General features: G+C 46.6%; 1 protein-coding gene across 2 annotated transcripts; it reads left to right on the top strand.

The window, feature by feature from the left end:
* The first annotated feature begins 12,712 nt into the window (after positions 1-12,712).
* On the top strand, positions 12,713-22,874 carry Pthlh (parathyroid hormone like hormone). Of its 2 annotated transcripts, none has more exons than XM_041642076.1 (4): positions 12,713-12,993; positions 13,517-13,641; positions 19,242-19,658; positions 22,405-22,874. In XM_041642076.1, exons 2-4 carry the CDS (start codon positions 13,541-13,543, stop codon positions 22,412-22,414), a joined length of 528 nt encoding a protein of 175 aa, XP_041498010.1. In that variant the 5' UTR covers positions 12,713-12,993; positions 13,517-13,540; the 3' UTR covers positions 22,415-22,874. The 2 variants fall into 2 exon arrangements, with proteins under 2 accessions (XP_041498010.1, XP_041498002.1); XM_041642068.1 differs by having other exon boundaries at positions 12,720-13,327.
* Positions 22,875-24,183: the final 1,309 nt, after the last annotated feature.

Here is a 24,183-nt window from a genome sequence, read left to right as displayed (position 1 = left end):
CTGAAACTGCATTGGTGAGCACTGTCATGGCACTGGATGTGGCAGTCGGAGAAAGGAGTGATGTTCTGACTCACGGATGATCCGATTCCACTCTGCGCAGCCCATTCACAAGACAACAGACGCTCCTCACTTACTGCAGGGGAGAAACGCTAACTCAGCGTGTAGACGGCTGCAGTTAATGCTTCCACTATGGCAGTTCTGCCTGAAAGACACTAGGTGGTTTTCCTAATTCCCAAGAATTAGAACGACTGAGGTGTGGAGCGACGACCCTCCACTGCAGCCACAGGGTCTGGTAACCGAACTGAGGCTAGCTGGGCTATGATTCAGGCCTTGCTTTGACGGCAAACACAGTTTATTCCTGAGCAAGTTTATTTCGTTGTCATAGAGAATATTTTTTACGAGCAACATATTTAACCTGCCATTATTGCTATTTTATCAATAATTCTTTAGTTTATTGACAAAAGATAATAATAAGGACACAGTAACCATGAAGGGTAAAAATATGTCTTATCAAAGAAATAGTGCGTGCACACTCACCAAGTGCGTGTTTAGAGGAAAGCCGGCACCACTTCACCTTCATGTGTTCTTGAATTCCGTGGGCTGTTTGCTCACTGGATGCCTGAGCTACAACAGCGTGGATAAAGCTCTTTGCCTTCTTGAGGAGCCTGTGTTTATTTTAGTGGGAAAAGATAGACAACAAAGTAATGTGACTGGAACATTATTATGTGATAGTCAGGATTTATACTTTTAAAATTTATCAGGTACATTAGAAAATGCAAACTTAAGAGCACACAGGTAGAAGGAGGCTGTCATTGGAACCCAACAGCTGACCACAGTGCCCAGACCCAAGACATGCAACAGACTCTTATGCATTTAACTTATTTATCCTTCTAGTGACCGAGTGGACAAGCTCCCAGACTTTTTATGATTTCTAAAGATAGCCTGACACTGTCTCTCAAGCCTGGTCTCCTTACCACACCTTCCTTTCTACATCTGCTTCCTCTGAAAAGGGATCTTATGATGTAGATGCTATAGAGAAGGCAGCCAAGCCACGAAGAAAGGATGCTGCTTTTGCATATGGCCTTTTCTTTCTCTTTAACATAGAATTTCACTGTGTGTCCTTGAATATGGGGGGGGGGGGGGGTGACAGGAAACAGAAATGTATTTTCTGAGAGAGGACTGATGTCAGCTCTCATTCAGTCCACTGAGGGCCCAGGGCCTGTATCAGGAACACCGGTGTTTCTTTAAAGTCCTGATAATGAGTCTTGGCATCAAATAAGTTCTAAGTGACTGCTGATGCAAGACCTTCAAAGTCAAGTTGACTCCGCCGACAGTTTCCACAGCGCGGTGACACGGCTGTGCACTCAGCAGGGACAGGGTCCTTGATGGAGTGTTCGGTGCAACATCTTCCAGCAGAAGAGCTCAACGGCTTCATCGAAGAATGGTGTAGTGGGCCTGGAGGGATGGCTCAGCCATTAAAGGCTAGGCTCACAACCAAAAATATAAGAATGGTGTAGCAGCATTTCATTTGTGGTTTAATAAATAAAACTTGCCTGTGCATCATAAAAGTGAAACAGCCCCACTGGCCAACCTTGCAGACCAGGCGGCATGACACACACCGTTAATCCCAGCAGCCACACTAGCTTGCCATAGAAACCAGGTGGTGCATGCCTTTTCTCCCAGCACTAGAGAGGATTATAAAAACAGTTTCCTTCTGAGATTCCTGGAGGGAGGATCGCCATTTCAGACTAAGGTAGAGCTAAGAGCCAGTGGCTGGCTGCTTTGCTTGTCTGGTCTTCAGGTTGAACCCCAGTATCTGTCTCTGAGTTTTTATTAATTGTGTTTCAGAATGGTTCTTTGTGACCACTTTGAACTAAGGGCTTAGCTTTCAGGAACCCACTGTGATGGAGGAGAGCAAATACCAAGTACTTACCCAACCAAATGAGCCAAAACAATGTCAACAAAACCTGCATTGTCCTCAACAGGCAATGCAAAGCCAGTGGTGGCGGCACACCCCTGTCGCTGCAGCCCTTGGGAGATGGGAACAGGTGGATCATGAGTTCCTAACAACCTGAGCTACAAGAAAAAAAAATGTATCAAACCAAACCGAACTCAGTTTCTCCCTTTAATCACCAGTTGTTTATCTGGAAAGCAAAGGATCGACCAATTCTGAATGAAGAAATACTATTGTCACCTAAGATCAGCAACATATGGAATATTTTAGATACTTGATGACTGGCTTATCAATAGGAAGACTTAGAAAAGCCAAGTATTGGACTAAAAATACAGATATCTGGAGCCTGGGGCATCATCTATAGAGGATATTAACCATTTGTATTATTTGTTTACTTATTCCTTTTTTGGGTTGAGGCAGGATTTCACTGTGTAGTCCAGGCTGGCCTCCAACTCCTGAGCCTCCTGTCCCAGCTTCCTGGTGGCTGAGATTCCAGACACTTGCCATCACATCTGCCTATAGGATCTTTCCCAGTGTGCTGGGAAATGGTTAGAGGCTGCTTACATGGAGAACAACTTTAAATTTCTAGATGGGGTCAGAAGACAGCTGATGGAGGCCTATGAGCTGGAGTCACATCTGTATCCATCCACATCAGCAAGCGCTCAGGTCCTGTGTCGTCATGCCTGGCCATGCCACACGTGAGAAGGAATTCCAGACTGTTTTCAGCCAGCAGCCCATACGACTTAAATCCTTTCCCTGAGTAGTGTGTGTGTGTGCTCACGCGCATGTGTGTGTGTGTATGTCTGTGTGTGTGTTCTTTCCCTGGGTAGGCTGATGTTACTGTGTGTGCATCTGTGTGTGTGCATCTGTGTGTATGTGTGAGTGTATGTGTGTGCATGTGTGCATGCATATGTGTGTGTGTGTTCTTTCCCTGAGTAGTCTGATGTTAGTGTGTGTGTGTGCATCTGTGTGTGTGCATGTGTGTATGTGTGCATGAGTACGTGTGTGTGTGTGCGTGTGTGTGTGTGTATGTGTGCATGAGTACGTGTGTGTGTGTGTGTGTGTGTGTGTGTGTGTGTGTGTGTGTAGGACTTTCCACTGGACAACAGAAACATGATGAAGAGAGCAGATGACTCCCTGTTGGCCAAAAGGTCCTTCCTTTACCTCCCTCCATCCCTTGCCTCTCTTCTTCCATCTCTCCTTCCTCTTCATGTTTCTTGTTTACTTCTTGCCATGTTTTAAAGACGTCTAAATGGGAGTGACTTCTATGCTCTTATCTGCCAGTGGCTTCTGTGAACCAGGTACTAGAGTACCAACACCACCTACGCTGCTTCCAGAATGCCTGGATCCGGTCTCATACAGTTCTTCTCATCTCTTGATGCAGAAAGTTGCAGCATTCCTAAGGAAATAAAAGTCTGTGGATCTGGCTGCAGAGATAGCTCGGCTATTAAAGGACAGGTTCACAACCAAACCATCAAAGCCCATGGGTCATCACAAACTCTCCCCGTCGGAGGACAGGAAACTGGACCTCCAATGGCTGTGAATGAACTGTCTAAGAGCCAAACGTGTCTCTCAGAAATAGGAACCAGATGTAAGCAATTGAAAATCCAGGGCACTATTCTGCCTCCGATTTATTTTTAGCAGAAATGTGACTGAGGCCTTTCAGTGCCGTAATTAACTCTCAAGGATTGCCATCAATCCCGTGGTACAAGACAGGGCAAAAAGAAAATCTGCAATCGCCTATAAGGTCAGAGCAGAAAGTCACGATTTTTTTATGAAGTTGAATAAAGGGTGTGTTCAATAGTTTTTCATTCTCTCAGTTTGCCCTGAGTAACAACTCAGTTCTCAAATGCAATCCGTCTCTAGATAATGGTGGCCGTTTACAGGCTGAGGATGTATCACGCTCCCCACAGTTGGACAGTATTACAGCCTAATATAATATTTGCCTTTCGTGTTTTGGGTGTGTAACAAGAGGACCTACGGTGTTGTTAGCTAAAATCAACCCAAAGTATTAGAGCTTGGACATGAATGTGGCCCGCTCATGCCAGCAGGACACAAGTACCTTCTTTCAGCCTCCAGATGAAATCATAAATTATGTCCGCAGTCCCAACGACAGACCTTGAGACACTTCGCACTACTTAGCAGACAGGCAACCTCTCAACTGTCTTGAAGGCTGGGGAGGATCTTAGAGATCTGCTTGGTCCTCTCCACACAAACCCTCCATCCTCTCCTGGTCCAGAGCCTCTCTGGTTTTTACCACACAGGGGTTGGAATGAGATGAGGGAAAATATGTGGCTCAGATGCCCAGCCCATGTATTAGAGACCAAAAAGCACATCCCGGTGTACTTGACAGTGAAACCCTTTTTGAGACATGGGGTTTTTGGAACCCGGTCAACCACACTGGAGTTCTTACTCTGTGTAAGGCTGTCACAGGCTTTTAAAGGCCAATTTAGCCACTACAGATTCACATCTTTGCCTTTCAAGAAAGCAGCTTTGCAACAAATGTGGCCATCTCTATAGGGCAAATAAAAGTTTCTTAAATCCTTTCAACACAAATAGTTTCTCTTTTAAAACCATAACATGTTCTTGGTGGACCTTTGTTAATTATTAGCACGGCAGCCTAAATGGTAGAAGCAGCGTGTGACAGAATTCTGCTAAGGCTGGTTGAAAATTTTAACATAAATATTCCTACCTAATAACTATTTTTGCTTTGCTTTTCTAAGGATCAAACCCAGAGCCTTGAACGAGCCAAGCAAACACTTTACCACTGAGCTACACCCTCAGCCCCATATTACCAACCCCAATATACGAGGAGACATCAAGAACTGACATAAATACTTCCCAGTTGCCTGTCTCCAGGGAGAGAAATGCCAATGAGATGGGAAGGGCATGGAACCCATGCACTGGCTTGTAGCACATGTGCATGCATGTTTATGTATGCACGCGTGTGAGGCCGACAGCTGCCTTTCTCTCTTCCTAACATATTTACAAAAGTAGAGCCTCTCAGTTGACACCAAAGATCACCAAGCCAGATGATCTAGCCAGCTTTCTCAGGGGATCCTGCCGCCTCCTTTCACACACTAACCTCCAGGTGGCAGGGGGGGGGGGCACTGTACCCAGAGGGCGATTACATAGGTAGTCAAGGTCTGAGCTGGTCTTCATGGTTGCTACTTATATGCCCAATGCTGTAGCCATGGAGACGTCTCCCCAACCCTTTGCCATAGGTTTAAAACAAATGCTTCTGAAAGCCTAACCAAAGTGGCTCAAAGAGCTTTGCCTATGAATTTTGGACAACATCTAAAATAATTTTAAGTGTGATTTTCATCTCTCAACAATGAGCAGGGTGATAACGCAGAACAGTGGGCCAATTCAATCCCACAAATACCCTCCGAGAACGTGAACTGACTAGAGCAGCGGGTATGCGGGAAGGTGAGTGGAACTCTGGAGACTGGGTATTTCCGTTCACACATTTGCTTTAGCCCATGGGAAATACAGTTGAGTGGTTTCTTTCCTCAAAGCAGGAGACACAAACAAGCTGCTGGTAGTGTGGAGTCAAACTGTCTAGTAAGTGAAGTTTTAATTTGATAGATAAAACAATGAGACCTCAAAACTAAATTAACAGCTTGTCAGGGAAACCCTGTTTTAAAAAGAAATGAAAAATCCACAAGCATATTGCAGTGGCAGGCGTGTTCTCAGCATAAACGAGACCGTGGGGTCCTGAGCTGCCAAAAAGACAGAAAGCAAAGGAATCAACAAAAATATAATGGACTTGGCATCATCCTAGGAGGAAGGAGGATGGAAAGTTTCCAATACAGGACGTAAACACAAAAATAGGTTCAGGGCCAGCCTGGTCTACAGGGTGAGTTCCAGGGCAGTTGAGGCAACACAGAGAAACACTGTCTCAAATGAAAGAAAGAAAGAAAGAAAGAAAGAAAGAAAGAAAGGAGAAGGAAGGAAGGAAGGAAGGAAGGAAGGAAGAAGCTGAGAAGATGGCTCAGTCAATAAGGTGTTTGCCATGTGGAATGATGAGGAGTCGTTCAGGTCCCCAGCACAGCACCCGCACAAAAAGCCAGCCACGCAAACCTCCTGTAAAGCCCAGGGAAACAGACAGACTGCTAGGGCTCCCTGACAGCCAGCCAGCATAATCTGCAAGTCACAAGCCTCTGTGAGGGATCCCATCTCCAAAATCAGGATGGATGGCTCCTGAGGAAAGGCACCTAAATGTAGACAGAAGTTTCTGTCCCACCCAGTCCCACAGCTGTTCAGTCCCAATTAAACACACAGAGGCTTATATTAATTATAAACTGTCCTATTAGCTCAGGCTTATTGTTAACTAGCTCTTAATCCTTAATTCTTGTCTATGGCTAGCCATGTGACTTGGTCCCTTTCTCAGTGAGGCATTTTCATTTTACTTCCTGTGCCTTGCTGGTGACTGCATCTCTGCCTTTCCTCTTCCCAGAATTCTGTTAGTCTGGTCATCCTGTCTACTTCCTGCCTGGCTACTAGCCAATCAGGTTTTATTAAACTAATACAAATAGTCTCCAGCTACACCTAAAGGTCACCATTGGTGTCTACATGCAGTGGCCACACATGTCATGTACACACACAGGTGCATGCACACACATTAAATTATATGAACAATAAAGCATAAGATAATGAAAGCCATTTATATCATCCGGTCTTCTGGGGGAAAGTGCCAAAGAATCCACAGAGCAGCAGGTGCTGGAGTCTTGACTCAGTCTGTAAAGTGTGAGCCTTGTAAGCATGGAGGTTTGGGCTCAATCCCCCAATACACACATGAAAAGCCAAGCATGGTGGGTATGTTAAATCATTGCACTGATCTTGCCTCTGTGTGATAATTCCTGTGCACACACCTACATAGAAAATAGAATTCAATCTGGAGAGATGGCTCAGTAAGTAAATCACTTGTGTAAAGATGAGAACCCAAGTCTGAATCTCAGAACCAATGGACATCTGGGCCAGCCAGCACCATTCTGCAATCCCAGGGTTCTGCAAAAGGATTAGGCTGCAGACAGGAAAGTCTCCAGAAGGTCATACATAGGCCAGGTAGTGCAGTGTGCACAGCACAACAGCAACCAACCAGGCCCTGAGTCAAGCAAGGTAGAAGGTGGAGACCAGCAACAAGACTGTGCTCTGACCACGCACATTCCCACACTCCCACAGACAAAAGTGTATTTACACAGTTATACAAATGCTCACAGAGACTTTAAAATTAAAATTCCTAGAATGAAAGTAACCTTCTAAATTGCAAAATAATAAATAATAAAATACCATGCTGTTTTGACTTTGTACTTAGTAGTAGGTCTAGGACATGGAACTGAGGTCCTCGGGTTGGCAGCAGGTGTTCTTAGCCACTGAGCCATCTCCCTGGTCCTGAGATCCTGACTAGGAAGGGGATAAAAGTATTAAAATTTATGCTCTGAGCTCATGTCTTGAATGGAAGGTCTCTCATGGGCTGAATTCTCATTTCTACAGCCCATAGATAAAAGTACAGGATACAAAGATGAGTCACCATTGTCTACAGTAGGGTTTTTTGTAATATATAACTTATTATTCAAATCAAAACAAATCTTAAATAGCAAGGAAAAAGAAGACAAAGAGTGAGATGTGAAGATAATTTAAAAGTCAAAATAGTCTTTGCCTTATTGTATATAAGAACTGAATTCAGGTTTGACTTAAGAGTCTCCTAGTACATGGTACAGAATGGCCCTACAGGCATTCTCCCGTGGTAAACGTGGTCCCTCTCCTGCTAAGAGAGGGAACCAGAGCTTTGGGGACTCTGGTGATTGAGGAAAATGACCCTCCGGTCAGTAATGCCTATACCATCCATCATCCCAGGAAATGACTGGACTGAAATCCCAGAGCTATTTGGCCAGCTCTGTGACTCAGTTTCCACACCGCTAAAAAAGAGCGTTGTGGACAAATCACACCACGCAAATGCAGTGATCGGGTGGTGGATGTCCACATAGGGCAAGATCATTGCAGAGGTTTCATTTCCCATCTAAGGGTGGATTAAAGAAGAAAGAAAGAGAGGGTGCTAAGATAACCAATGACGCCTAGAGATTGTGAAGTACTGCCTGGGAGGCAGGGAGCAGTCGACTTCCGGAAGGAAAGGAGAAGGACAGAGACTCCACAATTTGGGCTGGAGAAGTTTGGCTGTGTGCCCTAGGAATGGTGTCTGATCGAGCAATCGCGCAGAAGTTGTGCATACGCACAACACATGCAGCCAACGCAGGTGCTGGCATTGTCCCAAGCTGTGCTCCAGGGCTCAGGGCTGGCTGAAATCGCCCACATGCACGTCAAGGCGTCCTAACCACCATGGACAGCTCACTGCTGCCCCAGCCAGCTTTGCGCGGCTCACTAACTCGGAGAGATCCACCCGCAGGGTGGACTCCACGCCCCACCGAAAAGATCACCGCCAGACAAGTGGCATGCAAGTGGAGCATGGCAGCGGGCTGAATAACCCTCTCCTTGCCTGCCATATGATCTTTGCAGGAGCTACTGGGTTTCAAGCATCAGCCGGAGACCTCTGGCACAGAGAGCCTCCAAGTGCTCCTTCATTTCCTCTACTCTCCCTCGCAGCCCCTCACCCCGCCTTGGCTGTGCAGTGTGTGTTAAATGACATAAAGCAGGCAGCCCTAGACCTCTGGCAATACTGAACTTTAAGGAACTGGGGAGGGTAGTGGGGGCCCCTGAGCTGGAAGAAGGGGAGCACCCCACCCAGCCTTTTCTCAGCCTCAGCCAAACAGGAATTTATCCTCACCATCTCCCTGGGGTTTATCACACTTCTGACCTGGAGCAAGACAGCCCAGCTCAGAGGATTTGGAGACTATCCTGAGCCCGGTCCCTGGGTGACACTGTCCCCCAAGTCTTCTTTGGCAAGAACAGAGGGCTATTAGGCTAGGGACTCTGGAGGGACTGTGACATCACCAGGCACCCAGCATTCCCCACCCCTTTGCAAGATGGAGTGGAGAGAGAATGCCTCAGCCATTCTGCTCTGCACAAAACTTTGGTCATGGGGAACCTAGAAGCTTAGGAGGGATGACCAAGGAAGCCCAGGAACCTTGGGAAAATGAAGGCAAGGGAACCCAGTCCTGCAGCTTCCACCCAGTCTTCCGTTTAGTCCTTAAGGCCAAGCTGCCTCCTCCCTGGAAATGGAGGTGTAAGCTGTTACATTCTGCTGCTGTAACACCCCCACCCCTTCCCCACACACCTAAGATGCGTTCCCTAGGGCACTTGGCCTCTTCTTCCTATCTGCTCCACAAAGTCAGAGGAAGCCAGGGAGGAGGTCATGCTCTGTCATGGCCTTAGTCTGACGAACAATCCAGGAAAAGCAGACAGGCCCCAGAGCCATACACCCAGAGGCTAGAAGCAAAACAGGCGCAAGACCTCACCTACGTGCCTATATCTGGAAGTGCTCCTGCCTGAGATGGTAGACGCCTAACGCAGGGGCCGCCCCAAGGACAGACTGCAAGTTGGTTGGTTATACTAGGGGACATGAGGCCTTCTAGGCACCCCAGTGGGGCCGCTGGGTTCACATGGAAGCGGGCCATGACTAGAAGTTTCTAAAGGATGGCAACAGATGTTCTGATTGTGGGTTGTCCTTTAAAAAGGGGTGTCTTCGAAGCCTCTTTGTGGTCACAGGCAAGTCCAGAGCTGTCTGCTCAGGGGAACCAAGGACTTGACTCAGAAAAGGGCTTCCAGTGACTACAGCCCAAATGATCTCTCTCTCTCTCTCTCTCTCTCTCTCTCTCTCCCTCCCTCCCTCCCTCCCTCCCTCCCTCTCTCTCTCTCCCTCTCTCTCTCTCCCCCTCCCTCCCTCTCTCCCTCTCTCTCTCTCTCTCTCTTTCTCTCTCTCCATCCCTCCTCTCCTCTCCTCTCCTTCTTCCTCAAATACGTCTTGCTAGCCATGGGTGTGCAGGCACACAAGTGTGGACCTCAGGAGTCCATTTTCCTAAGACCTTTCCATCTCACATCTTCTTGGGCCCTACCTAGGAGTGTCTGGATGGGTCAGTGTCTCCCAGGTGGAGCAAACAGGTCATTGTCCAGGTGGGCCCCACTTTTCTAATAACAGGGGGATTGCAGCAACCTGGCACACAGATCAGCCCCTCCCAGGAGCAGCCTTCCAGGTATTAACGAGCCCCACCCACTACACACTGATCATGGGCCAGTGCCTTCCTCCTCTGTGGACACCCAAACCTCACATTCCTTTTCCTTTTGGCAACCTTGAGGTCAGCTGACCCTGCTTCCTCCTGTCCTCAGAGCAGAGATCCTGTGGGAACAAATGAGGACCCCGCTGAAGTGATAACTTCTCTTTATCATTAGAAAGTGGCCAGAGGAGAGAAAGGATGTGTTTGTTTGGTTTCATGGGTTTTAGAAGACCCTCCTTGGAGCTGCTGGCAGGCAGATGTGAAACCTTGTTGCTAATCCTAAATCCAAGTGCATGATTCAAACAGGTAAATCTAATGTTTATTTCTTTGCTTATTATTTGACCCAAAAAGGAAGACAGAGGAAGACAGAATGTGGCAACTTTTAGTTTTCTGTTTATTTCTTTCTGAAGAAGAAACATGCAGGTAACACCTGTAAACCGGTGGTAGCATGCAGTTAAGGGGTGTGGGACCGGCACTGACGCTGGAGGTGGAAAGGGAAGCGTAAAGACTGCTCTTGAGCTGAGGGTTGCCATACGTGTGGACCAGGAGAGACAGACCTTCAGGGCCTCCTGTTTGTCACACCGCGTTTGTGTGACAGGAAGTAACGTTCTTACCTGGTCAGACCCATGACCTGTTCATGAGCCTGCAGGCTGGGTTCCCACCATGCTTCCTGACTGCCCACGTCCTGAGCATGATTGGGAGTTAGACTATAATATCAGAAAAGACCCTTTGCAGTGTCAGATAAATGCTGAGGGGAGTTTACTCACGAAATTCAAATTCAGTTCAAAAACTTCAGCAAGAAATGAACAAGGGCCACCGGAGGGACAGCCTGCTTTCTAAAAGCTGAAAACACTGCACAGAGGAAGCTTTTAATTCATTAAAGACCTGATTTTACAGAACAAATATTTCTAAGAGGCCGACAGGCTCTCCCTTCTTCCGCTAGAACTTAAAGGAGGTTAAAACTCAAGGGAAAGGCTAGTGTTAGGAGAAGATAAGGTTACTTATTTGTCCTTTGTCTATATTTTCTCTATAGCTTCTTTCTTCGTGTGGAGTAGAGGAAATTCTTTAAAAATGGATGACGTTTTTCCATTAGCATCAGAAACATGAGTGGGCACAGAGTAGCGAAAGGAGGGAGGGAGAAGAGGGTCAATTTTCTCCAGTTAGAAAAAAAAATCACCATCAAGCAAAGCAGTGTACAGATCTCAGCTGCTAGCTCACAGTGTGCGCCTGCATGCAGGATGTATGTACAACCTAAGCCACTTAGTATTTTGAATCTAGATTTTGTTTCAACCTTTTATTGAGGGAGGATAGATTTTTTTTTTAAGTCAGAGTAATTTGAGACTTGGCAAAGTACCTTTGGATCTTTTTTTTCTCTTGGTGTGGAAGCAAATACTATCATTTTAATGTTAAAGAGTCTCAAGAACCTCATTTGTGAGCCCCTTCCTTTCCTCTCAGGGTCTCCCCCACTTCAGCTCTCAGAACTAGGGCTCCAACATCTTTGGGGGAGGGGGGTCTACCACGAAGTGCTCCAAGTTCAAAGGTTGTCTGTTCATGCCATACAAACAGGTCTAACAGTTACAAATTCTTAACCACTTAAAGGAAGTTCTGGAAATTCCCGGTTTTCTTTTTAAGGTGGGAGGAAGCCAATTTTTTTTTTTAACAAGTATGAAGTATAAAGGAACCGAGGGAGGGAGACAAGGGCTTCTGATGAGAGGGGACCCCACCCAAGACAGCTGAAAGTCTTAACTGCTGGCCTGCAGCAGTACCGCAGGGGAGGGGATGGGTGAGGAGTTCATGCCTCGCCCCACCTAGAAGTCTGTAGAGCGTTGGGGGGGGGGGGGGACGGACAGCTCAGGCCTGACAATGGTCAGCCTCCCAATCATCTTAAATGTCGGAATCACAGGAGCCTCCAAGAGGCACAGATGAAACCTACCAGCAGGCCTTTCTAGAAGGCAAAGTTCTTTTGAGTGGCTCCCGCATTCATTTTGCAGGATCTAGGACCTGGGGGAACCGGTATCCACACCCACATCACTGGACACTTTCCTATGTGATAAAACCCAGGAACTCACAGCTTTCTCCCAAGCCCAGCAGAATTGAGAAGCTGGAGCAGCTGGGAGAGGGTGAACCTATAGCTGGGCATACAGTAGGTTATCAGAGGAAGGGTGGGTCAGGACTCAGTGTACGCTCCCAGTCCTCTAAAATCCCAAAGGGGGTCTTCATCCTTGACCATACACTCTTTCTTGAACCCACTCCAGACGTGATGTCCCCAACCCTTCCCAAACAGCGAGGCCAGAAATCGCTTTTGCTCTCCTGGATGCTAGCAGATGGTCCCCTCCCCAGTAGAGGCCAGGCCAGGCAGGAATGCTGGCTTGCAAGAGTGCGAGCTTGCCGGCGAGCTTGGGACTCCTGGGATTCTCAGGCCACCGGTTCTCCCTCTTTGCCCGCTCTTGGCGACCTGGGCTCCTGGACGTACAACTCAGGCGGCAGCAGGCCGGGTCACGAGGCGGAAAGCTTCAGATCGGCCCACGCGGGGCTGGGGTTGGGGTGGGGCTCGGTGGCTCGGGCTCCCCTGTGTTCCCCGCCCCCGCCGGCCAGCTCGCCCTTGCTCCGCCGGCGCGCGTTCCTCGGGCGCCACCTCTTTGCGACTAGCTCATTTCTCAGCAGGTTGGCCCCAGAGCGTGTGAACCTTTTCGGGCTGGGCTCGCAGCTCCTCTCCAACCTGCACCGCCCCAGCTGGGCCGCTCCGCCCCGCCGCCGGAACCCGCCCTCACGGCCACCTGGCCCTCGCATCCACGACACGCGCGCCTGCAACTTGTTCAAGGGCGTTGTGGAATCAACTTTCCGGAAGCAACCAGCCCACCGGAGGAGGTAGACCGACAGCTATGTATATATACGCGCTCTCCCGCAAGTGGCTGTGCACCCAGAGGCCCGGGTCGCAGGGCAGTTGACTCCCGCGGGACACTCGCGTTTGAGGAAGGGGTTTACCCTGCCCCAGGAACCCCAGACTACTGCCGCCAAGACTAATCAGGCATTGCTATGGGAGCGACAGCAACGCGCCACGCATCCCCGACGCCTGTGTAAAACGCTCGGGTTTTCGCTCTCCTTTCAGAGGAAGCTCTCGGGTTGCTTTTTTCCCTCTCTGGTCCCTTTTTGCCTGTGTGGTTTGGGAGAGGCACAGTTGGAGGCGCTGATTCCTACAGAAGTAAGTGTTCAGGGGCTTACAAGAAACTTTTTTCGCTTTCTTTTTCTTGTTTTCTTTTTCCTTGTAACTTGTGAGATGCTCTCGACATTGGAGTGTCTGTTGGGAAGTCACGGGCATCCAGAAGAGGGAGTGGGGCAGTGCGAGGAAGAGATGGAGAGCCGGACTGACCCCCAGGTTCCCCTCTTGCAGGTCCCAGAGCCAGCAAGCGGCACGATGCTGCGGAGGCTGGTCCAGCAGTGGAGCGTCCTGGTATTCCTGCTCAACTACTCCGTGCCCTCCTGCGGGCGCTCGGTGGAGGGACTCAGCCGCCGGCTGTAAGTACCCAGTCTTCCCGGGGCGCAGGGTAGGGCAGGGGAAGGCCAGTACCAGAGGTGGCCAGGCTGGAGCCATGCCGATGCCCAAGGCTCGGAGCCATCCCTGATGCTCCCAGCCTGAGTTAGACACCCCGGGTACCTGCTACCAAGGGGCTGTGCCCAGGAGAGCCATCTGAAGAACTGGTGAGACACTTAAACAGGCAAGAGACAGCTTGATGTATCTTTCCGTAAGAGGGAGCCTCTCCCTGAATCTCTGCCCGCAAGCTCTCTGCCTGCAGGGGTTCCTTTACCAGCCCAAGGTTCAGAAACTCAGCAGAAAGTGGAGGGATTCCAGAGCCGCTTGTGTGCTTGTGTGAGCGCGCGTGGGTACGTCTAAATGTGGGTGGCAGTTTGTCTGTGGAAAGCAAAAACCTTGTGTCTAGTTTTATTATGAATGACATAATTTTAAGCATATAAAACTGGACTGTGTTACATAACGAATCATATTATATAATTTAGTAGTAGCAACTTTTCAGTGGCAAACTGCCAACTTTAGTATCGATATCATTCAGGAAGGCTGGCGTACTTGCCTCCAAAATGGACTTTAGGCGTGGAAACTTTCTTTTTTCTGGAATTAATGCTAGCGGTTCTTTAATCCAGAGTCGAAATATTTGCATTGTGGACTGAAAGCTTGTGTTTGGACATTCTCAGTTGATTTTTTTTTTTTAAAGAAGAGTGATTTTTTTTTTTACTTTGAGATAAGCATACATCTAATTACACCAGCAAAATATCGCTGCAGTGTTTGGGAAGTTGTCAGCGCGCTTGAGTCTGGCTGTCTTCGCAGTATATTGGGCATAGCAGTTCATCGACTTATATATAACACCGTCTTTGGGCTGCTCTCTCAGCAGCAGACTCCGTGTTCGGGATGGGAAAACCATAAAGTTGAAGAACTGAACAGAGGTTGGTTCTGGAGAAGGCATTAAGGAGGATTTTCTCTCCTCACAATAGAAACAGTAATATCTACCTAGTATTTACAGGAGGTTCCTGGTGCTTCATGTAAATTCCCGAGGGTGTACAAAAAGGCAACTGTTCTGTGCCTGCTTTGGGTCTATTCTTATTAGTTCGGCAGAAAATCTTTAAATGAAATTACTTTAGACATGTCTGGATCTTGGCACCAAAATGAAAATCTATTATGAATCTCCTAAGGCGAGTTGTGTAGAACATTGTACTGGAGATAGAGCAGTATTGTGTCCCAAGAGTGAGTGTTCTGCTGCCTGTTTCTGAAAATTGTCTTCAAACTTTTTGCTCATTTTGAGACTTGTGTGAAATCCAATTGCCTAACATCCAAATATAAATATAGATGAACTGGATTTTTTTAAAGGCACACTTACATACTGTATTTATTGGCTAAGAATTTCTGTCTTGGAGCAGAGCCAACTTTTTCTTTAAAGTTGCTCAATACCTATTTTCTCTTTAGAGAAAGAGTAAATGAGCCATGCTTGCGTCTACCATGACAGCGTAAAAATAGACCAGGCTGTCCTGAGAGCTATTTTTAACTCTTTCTTTGTTGCACCTTACAAAACTTCCCGATTGTCAGCCAGGGACTCTGCTCCGGTTCTGTTGGTAGGTGAAATATAATATTGTAGTTAAATGCTCACACTTAGCTACGGTTATTAAAAACTACTAGACACACACACACACCTGATGCCTAATATAGTTCATCACATCACAGCTGAGGTTTGTCAAGGGGGTTGAAATCATTGGCAAATGATTTTTTATTAAATCATCACAGTTAAACAGATTTTTCAAAAAAAAACCTCTTTATTATAAATTATTTATTATTATTATTATTATTATTATGGCTGCCAAGCAACAGTGTACTCTGTGTGCTGGACAAAACATTTCTCTGCTATTCCCAAGATCGGGCTAGCTCCTTGAAAGAAATCTTAACTTACCATCGAGTCATATTAATATCCAGTTTCAGTAACACTGTTTAAGAAGTATTGATTTCTTAAAGCTGGAAATCAGTACCTTTTAGAGATAGAAGGCTATTATCATAGTGTGCCTCTTAAGCTGTAAAGGGATATTAATAATTATTAGCTCGTGACCAAGTTAGCAACTACTAAGTTGGGGTGCATGGATGCAGTGATGAGGATGAACACAGTGACGAGAGGGTCCTCCGTGTCTGGCATAGCAGTGATCAGGATGAACACAGTGGCGAGAGGGTCCTCCATGTCTGGCATAGCACGGAAGCCCTGGGCTGTCTTGCTTAGGCCAGATTGGGTCTAGTCTGACTGAGTCAGAGGGTTGGAAGGGAGCGCTGTGAGTCACACCAGCTCTGACACCCTAACTCTGTGTCCTCAGACTCCTAGTGCGCCCCCAATCCTCACATCAGCACCCTCAAGCTGCTGCGGGCAGAAAATTTTCCATGACTGCTGCTCCCATTCCTTGATAGCTCCTCAGCGCTCCATTGCCCTCCTTGGAAACTCCCTTGAGAGGGTTTTTTTTTTCTTTCTATCAGAACTGCTATTTTGACTAAAGCCCATGTTATCTCTGTTAAACCTTTTGCCCAAGTTTTTATCTTTTTTAAACAATCATCAAAGAAGATAAAGTATAATGTACTCACTTTTCTCAGGTCTGTAATAAGACCCTCGCGAGCCACCATGCTATGAGATGTTTACAGAATCGTGAGTAACAAAGATTGATGTCGTATTCGCAGCTGAGGTGTTTCAGAGTCATCTACACTGAAAACCCCTTCATTTATTCCATACCACCAAGATCTATGCTGCTAGTTCATGTCAATCATCTGCATCATCTTTTATCTTATTTTGGAAATAGATCATTTCCTGGACCTTATTTTCCCTGTTTTTCTACTCCTCTAAAGCAGTTTCTCAGACAGATATGTGTAGCCACAGTACTTCAATGGCAGTTGTATTTAAGATTTTAAGTAGTTTGTATAACTGTGCATAAGATTAGCATCTAAGAAAATGTGTGTTCTCTAGGCTGGGTGAATGGCTCAGATAATAGCGTGCTTGCCTCGTATGGGAGAATCCCCGTGTTCAGTCCCCAGCATCATGTAAAATAGGCATGGTGGTACCTTCTAATCCCAGCACTGGAGAGGTAAGGGCAGGAAGACCAGAAGTTCAGGGTCATTCCCAGGGATACTGCAAAAAATGCACGCCAGAAAAAATTTTAAATGTGTTTTTTACCATGCTAACAATATCTTCTCAAATGAAGATAAAAAACCTTGCACCTCATGGGAAAGATACCAAACATCTTACTACATGAATTTTATAAAACCCAAGAATGGACCATTGTTGCATTTCCCCTGAGAACCACCCTGGGAAAGCACAGCTCTTGAGCTGTGAAGGTGCCATGACTCATGACTGCCAGGCTGGCCAAGGTGACAGACACCCATGCCAGTCACAGAGGAAGGGGCAATGGTGACTTGATTCAAACAGAAAGGCTTGGCTCCAAGTTCAGATAGAATTGAACTCTGCACTCAATAAGCTTGGACATTAAAATAAAACAGCCAGGAATTGGTAAAGAAATAAAAGTCTCTAGAATGATTCATTACCAGCAAATGTTTCTTTTTAATGTAACATTTTGTTAGAAGATACTCACCAACCTGCAGGAGTTTGAGAACCACCATTAGAGTCATCCTGTCTTTTAAAAATGTTATTAGAGGATATAAATACATTGTACCCAAACCTCAAATCTGTAGCCTGTTAAAAGTTTCCAGATTACTAACTGTTACCAGAGTAAGAGAATTTTAATCTGTTCACATGTGGCACCTTCAGAAAGGAAGAGAGCCTCCTTCATGCCTCATTTAAACCAGGCTCCTGTTAAATTCCTTTCCATGAAGTCATGTCTTTTTTTTTTAAATAACCTATATTGCTTAAAGTCAGTCCCCATACCAAAATACTACCAGGAAGCTGACATTCTGATCCCACCCTACCCCCAACAAGAAACTGAGCTCTGAGAATCCTCTCATTTCGGTGATGGAAATGACTTTCGGAGGAGTTGGTCTTCAAGAATGATGATCCTTTTCCATGCCGTCAGCCCACTGTCATGGGATTGCTATGCTGTGCCCCACACTTCTTGTTTCCTCTCTGCGGTGCTTGCTTCTGCATCGCTTGGGCTTGAGAAAGTGTTGGGGGGCTTAAGAAGATAGTCTTGACTTTCAAGAACCAGAACCCTGCTTTATGAAAAGAACATGTCCTCTCCACACCTCATTTCTCCCATCTTTAAAATGGGCCTAATGAAGCTGGTTACTATTCCCCTGCTTCTCTGAGGAGTTGATGAAGTTCTTTTAAAAAGACATGAAGGCCTCAAACACTCTTGTGGGAGCAAAGGAAGGATGCTCATAGAGTGGGCCTGCGAAGTACACCCGGATACTTCTGAAGAGAAGCCTTTTCAGACAGCTGGTCCACAGGTGGAGGCTGGGGTTTGGTCTAAAGCTTAATTTAAAACGTTAGGTGATGGTGCGCACCTGTGAGCCCAGCACTCAAGAGGCTGAAGAGGGATTTAGGCCAACGTAGGATCCATAGAGTCTTCCAGGGCAGCTTGACTACATAGTAAGACCCTGCCTAAAATAAACAAATAAATAGGAAAGGAAAGAAAGAAAAATAAGACTGTGTAAATTGAAGCAACAAGAGCATTGTGTGTCATCCTAAGATATAGATGGCCTCAAATGCAAGGCAATCCCCCTGGCTCAGCCCCCCAAGCACTAGAACTATAGTATTCCCCATTATACTGAGCCCCTGAGATTTAAAAAGAAAACAGTAATGCACCAAAGGAATAGAGGGGTCTCATTGGGGCGGAGGAGTCCGGAGATAGACCTCCTGCTGCTCCTCAAGGGGAAAACTTACCTATTTCTATTTTCCCCCTTTCCCTCCTCCTGCACATACATGTTCCTGGTGACTGATCATACATGTTACACTCTTGCATCTGGGCCCCCTGGTTGCCTAGACAACCATTCTTTTTCAATTCTCCCTCAGCCTTCTTGCCTCTTTCGTTCACACTTGCTGTGTTCAGCTGTTTGTGCTATCAAGGTCGTGTGTGTGTGTGTGTGTGTGTGTGTGTAAGCTTGGAGGATGCTCACTTAGAGCAATTCATTTGCATCTCCTGGGATGGGCTCTATCCCAGAAAAGCAGGCAGCTGGTCACCTGGGTTTGTTTCTCCAACAGAATTCTGAGGAGCATGATCAGATGCTCGTGATTAGGGTCCATCTCCTATTTAGATCTTCTGCAGCAATACGTCAGAACAATTTTTTATTTTATTTTTTTATTATGTATTTCTGGTGCTGAAGACTAAACCCAGGACCTCACACACTCTGAGCAGGGGCTTTGTGACTGAGCCTCATCTCTGTCTAGTCTGCGTATGATTTGCAGCAGGCATGGGAACTGAATTTGAGGACCCCTTTACTTTATACAGATGACCCCCATTTATACAGCATACTCCTGTTCCCACCATGGAGAGACTTGGGGGCTGGCTCCTAGGTCTCTACTTCCTATCTCCCTTCACTGATCCAGAAGTCAGTTACTCCCCCAATTTACCCCTGCAAGGACCCGCTAGCAGTGCCCTGCGGACTCTGCTGACCCTGCCTTCTCTCCTGACAGAAAACGCGCGGTATCAGAACATCAGCTACTGCATGACAAGGGCAAGTCCATCCAAGACTTGCGCCGCCGTTTCTTCCTCCACCACTTGATTGCGGAGATTCACACAGCCGAAATCAGAGCTACCTCGGAGGTGTCCCCCAACTCCAAGCCTGCTCCCAACACCAAAAACCACCCCGTGCGGTTCGGGTCAGATGACGAGGGCAGATACCTAACTCAGGAAACCAACAAGGTGGAGACGTACAAAGAACAGCCGCTCAAAACACCGGGGAAGAAGAAGAAGAGCAAACCCGGGAAGCGCAAGGAGCAGGAGAAGAAGAAGCGAAGGACTCGGTCTGCCTGGCCAAGCATATCTGGGAACGGCCTGCTCGAGGACCCTCTGCCTCACACCTCCAAAACCTCGCTGGAACCCAGCTCAAGGTACCAGCCCCTGTGTTCAGCAGGGCCCCCTGCCTCCCTCTGCCATGGTCCAACATGCCCAGAACTTTCTCCGATTCTGTATCTCGATCCGTGGCTGCATGATTTAAAACCAATATAGGCCACGCTCCCAGCCCTATTCATTATTACTCCACTAAACAATTTAATTTCCCTATTTCCCTCCCTCCAGCCCAACTTTCCTTCCTTCCAGTATTCCCCTTCCTTTACCTTCTTCTTTCCTTCCTCCTCCATCCTCTCCCCTCCCCTCCTCTCCTTCCCCTTCCCTTTTTCCTTCTGGTTTGTTTGTTTGTTTGTTTATCCTGAGGCAGGTTCTTCCTCATAGCCCAGACTGACTGTGAGCTCAAAGTTATCCTCCTGCCCTAACCTCTTAAATGCTGGCACAAGAAGCATTCCCCGCCAACAGAGTTTTAGCAATTCCATTTCTTACCTGCGTTTCTGAACCTAGTGAGCCTCCTCATGGTTGACTGGGAAATTATACATCTTCCCCATGTCAACATCTTGGAAAACCTTCCTAATGGTTTTTTTTATTTTCTTTCCTTCTCTTCAAGGAAGAACTCAGAAGGCCTTGATAGTCTCCACCAACATGGCCAGGCAGGTTATCACATAAGCACTTCTGAGCCATTCACACAATATTTAATGAAATGTATTTCATTACATTTCTGACTTGTTTTGACATAAACAAATTAAGTTATTTTTTCAGAATTTATTGGATTTTTAATTACATCTAATTCTGGTTTCTACCAGCTCAAGGAGAAGGAATGGTTTCTGACGTTTCAGTATTAGACCTAAGTTTTCCTCATCCTTCTGTAACAGCAAGTTGGCATCACTTCCCTTAGTAACACAGTAGGAAGTAAGGAGATATCACATCTCGAAGCTGGCTTACCCTTCACACACAGATGCAGGAGTTCAAGGCACTCCGGGTTGTAAAGCAGGGTAACTCAGGGTTAGGTCTTAGGTCCAACATCAGCATCCACCACCTTGAGCGAATGAAGACTCAGTCTAAGACACTCGTCTTCTGGGAAGAAGCTCCAAGTGCATGGAGTTAAGTGAGAGGTAGATGAGATTACATGGCTGCAAGCACCTGCTATCACAAGGCACATTCACAAGCACACGCACACACACAAACACACACGCACACACACAAACACATGCACACACACAAACACGTGCACACACACAAACATGTGCACACACGCACAAACACGTGCACACACACAAACACATGCACACACACAAACATATGTGCACACACAAATGTGCACACACACAAACACACAAACACACAAACACACACACACAAACACACAAACACACGTACACACACAAACACGTGCACACACACAAACACACAAACACACACAAACACACACACAAACACACACACATGCCTACTTTCATGCTGGCCATGTATATCTTTTACTTGGCTTTTCCAAATATGTACCTTTAATAAAGAAGAATTCAGAAAGATCCAAGTAAGGCCTAGATAGGGCGAAAATTTAGTCCTCGAAATATTGTTTCCTTTTCCTTTATGTTTGGGAAAAATAATTGTTTGAAATACTATTGATTCCCACTTTTGTTACTCTTTAATTCAGTTCAGTCCATGCCATTTAGTGAGATACATTTTAGTCAGCACAATACACAGATGAGTGCATTTTGAAGTATTATTTATTTATTTTGCTTTACTGCTAACATCCATCCAGCTCAAATATCCATCTTAAACTCTCCTTTTCTTCACAGTTAGGGGCTGTTTAACTATTACAACCAACACTACCGGGGACGAGTCATCCCCTCAAGACACCCGACCCGTTGACAGCTTTTCTTCCTCTAAGCTGCCGTGCGACACTCCACCACGGTCCAAAGCGTTTGACTCTCACACCCACACACATCCGCCCGCCAGTGACACAGTCAGTTCCTTCCTAGCCTAAAACCGTTTCCTTAGAAATGAGTGTGTGTTCATCATTGAAATGCTGCACAGAGAGCCAGCCCCAAAGCTCCAGCGCCCCCCCCCCAGCACGCTGTCTCTGCAGTCATCACATTAATTAGGAAATGCATGGACCCCAGCACCAGCTCTGAGTCATCGCAGACAGAGCAATGGCCCCTCGAGTTATTCCCAGGGATCTCATCATTGGAAATAAACTTTTATGTGGAGTGGAGTGGTGCACACCTGTAATCCCAGTACTTGGGAGGCTGAGGCAGGAGGATTGCAAGCTTGAGATTGGCCCAGGATATATAGTGAGAACCTCGCATTGTGTACTAAGATCCAGTAGCAGTCTCATTACAAATGTATCAAGACAGCTCCAAAGTGACAGGTCATTTCATACGAACACAGCATGTTCTGTTTAACTCCACCTCCTGTGTGGGGCCACACCCCACACGCACCTCACTCGAAGTGAGGAGTGTTGATGTCCGGAGCTCCAGCCTAACTCCATCTCCGGGCTCTTCACCCAGCCTCTTTCCCCACATGCCGACTGGCAGACATGGCAGCTCTCCTTTTCTGGCCGACTACGGTTAGATATTCAGGCCCTCCTTTCTGTCTGTGCCACGCTGGCTTTTCAGTTGGATCCAGGACTCTACCCATAGCTGAGGTTCCTGAGACGGGTGTCGCCCATAGGGTACGACTTGAGGTCCCACCTTCTCTTCCCACTGAATCTTGCTCTCATTTTTACTGCAGGTTGTCCCGTCTGTGAAGGAGACTAACCTCTATTCCTCCTCTTCCTTGTCTTCACAGGACGCCTTGAAATTTTCATCGCAGATCTTCCAAGGACACATTACAGGATTTTGTAATAGTAAACATATGGAAAGTATTAGACATATTTATTGCCTGTACATACTGTAAATGCATTGGGATCCAACTGTCTCCCCAGGAAACTGCACATTGGTCATGTGAATATTTTTTCTTTTTTTTTTTTTGCCAAGGCTAATCCAATTATTATTATCACTGTTACCATAATTTATTTTGTCGAGTGATGTATTTATTTTGTAAATGTATCTTGGTGCTGCTGACTCTGTCTATGTTTTGTAACATAGTGCACTTTAGGTTTACATACTGAGGATGTTGGTGAATTTAACATGAAAAAGTGTCTCTATTTTGTGGTTGATTTTAATGAATGCTGAAATATAATGAACTAGATCGGTTTCCCTCTGTGCATGTAAAAATGGCAATATTTTAAATTTGTAAAGAATGTCTAATAAAATATAATCTAAATACACCATGAATCACAATGAGAATTTTATCCTTTAAAGTTTCTCATCTGAAAAACACAATATCATATTTTTTAAAAAAAAAATTCTACTTGAATATAATCCTAAGCTTAGTATGTTGATATGGGCATTTATTCCAACATGCCCACATTAACTTTTAGTTAAAAACCACTTAAAGTGTACTTTGTCCAATATTTCAGTTCAAGTCAATAGAATGTCCGAATAACCTGGACTTCAAGCTGAAGTGAAGACAAGAAAGAGCAGAAAATCAACAGAGAAGTCAGGAGAAAAGGTCGAAGAGGGCTGCCCAGAGTGAAGACTCAGACAGAAGAGGGCCCAAGACTTCAAGATTCTGAATAAATCTTGCCAATGTAAAGTTTAGTTTGCGAGAGTTTGCTCTCACTCATAACAGTAACAAAGATCTGCTCGGGAATTCTGTGGGTAGGGTTTCCCAGCAGAGAAAGAAAAGAGAGTGGTTTGGGAGCTGCAGGATGATCTGAAAGGCTCCGAGGTGAGGGCCTCTGGACTGCAGTTTCGGCCCCTGAAGGCTCTGCGTGTCTGCATGCATGTCAACAGCAGCTCTGTGTGTCTGCATGCAGGTCGAGGCTGCGTGTCTGCGTGCGTGTCAACAGCGGCTCTGCGTGTCTGCGTGCGTGCCAACAGCGGCTCTGCGTGTCTGCGTGCGTGTCAACAGTGGCTCTGCGTGTCTGCGTGCGTGCCAACAGCGGCTCTGCGTGTCTGCGTGCGTGTCAACAGCAGCTCTGTGTGTCTGCATGCAGGTCGAGGCTGCGTGTCTGCGTGCGTGTCAACAGCGGCTCTGCGTGTCTGCATGCGTGTAACAGCGGCTCTGCGTGTCTGCGTGCTTGTCAACAGCACACAGAAAGCCTCCTCCATCTGAACGTCACTCGAGCTCCCTCGCTCTACGTTCAGGTGAAATCATGTTCTGTTTTGTTTTGTTTTGTTGTTTTTAAAGACAGGGTCCCTTTGTGCATCCCTGGCTGTCTTGGAACTCACTCTACAGACTGACTAGACTGGCCTTGAACTCACAGAGACACATCTGCCACTGCCTTTCAAGTGCTGGGGTTGAAGGTGTGCACCACCACCACCTGGCTTGAAACTGTGTTCTTTAACCATGTTCAGCATAAGATACACCAGCAAAATCCAAACCCAAACTCTATTAACCAGACACACACATGCTCGGGAAAGATCTACCCATGCCCAGGCTCCTATTCAGTGTCTATAGAAGTCTGAGGGCACTAAGAACTAAGATGCAGTAACTTCTTCCTTCAGGGCTCTTCCACACCAA

This window comes from Microtus oregoni, unplaced genomic scaffold (assembly GCF_018167655.1).
Source record: "Microtus oregoni isolate MIOR12 unplaced genomic scaffold, Mior012 000002F_ref0000024, whole genome shotgun sequence".
Classification (NCBI taxonomy): Eukaryota; Metazoa; Chordata; class Mammalia; order Rodentia; family Cricetidae; genus Microtus; species Microtus oregoni.
This window is presented reverse-complemented; position numbering and strand designations above follow the sequence as displayed.

Excerpts from the sequence above, each read along its gene's own strand:
- Pthlh (XM_041642076.1), top strand. The coding sequence starts at position 13,541 with ATGCTGCGGAGGCTGGTCCAGCAGTGGAGCGTCCTGGTATTCCTGCTC. Across the intron at positions 13,642-19,241 it reads GAGGGACTCAGCCGCCGGCT|AAAACGCGCGGTATCAGAAC; the intron begins GTAAGTACCCAG and ends CTCTCCTGACAG.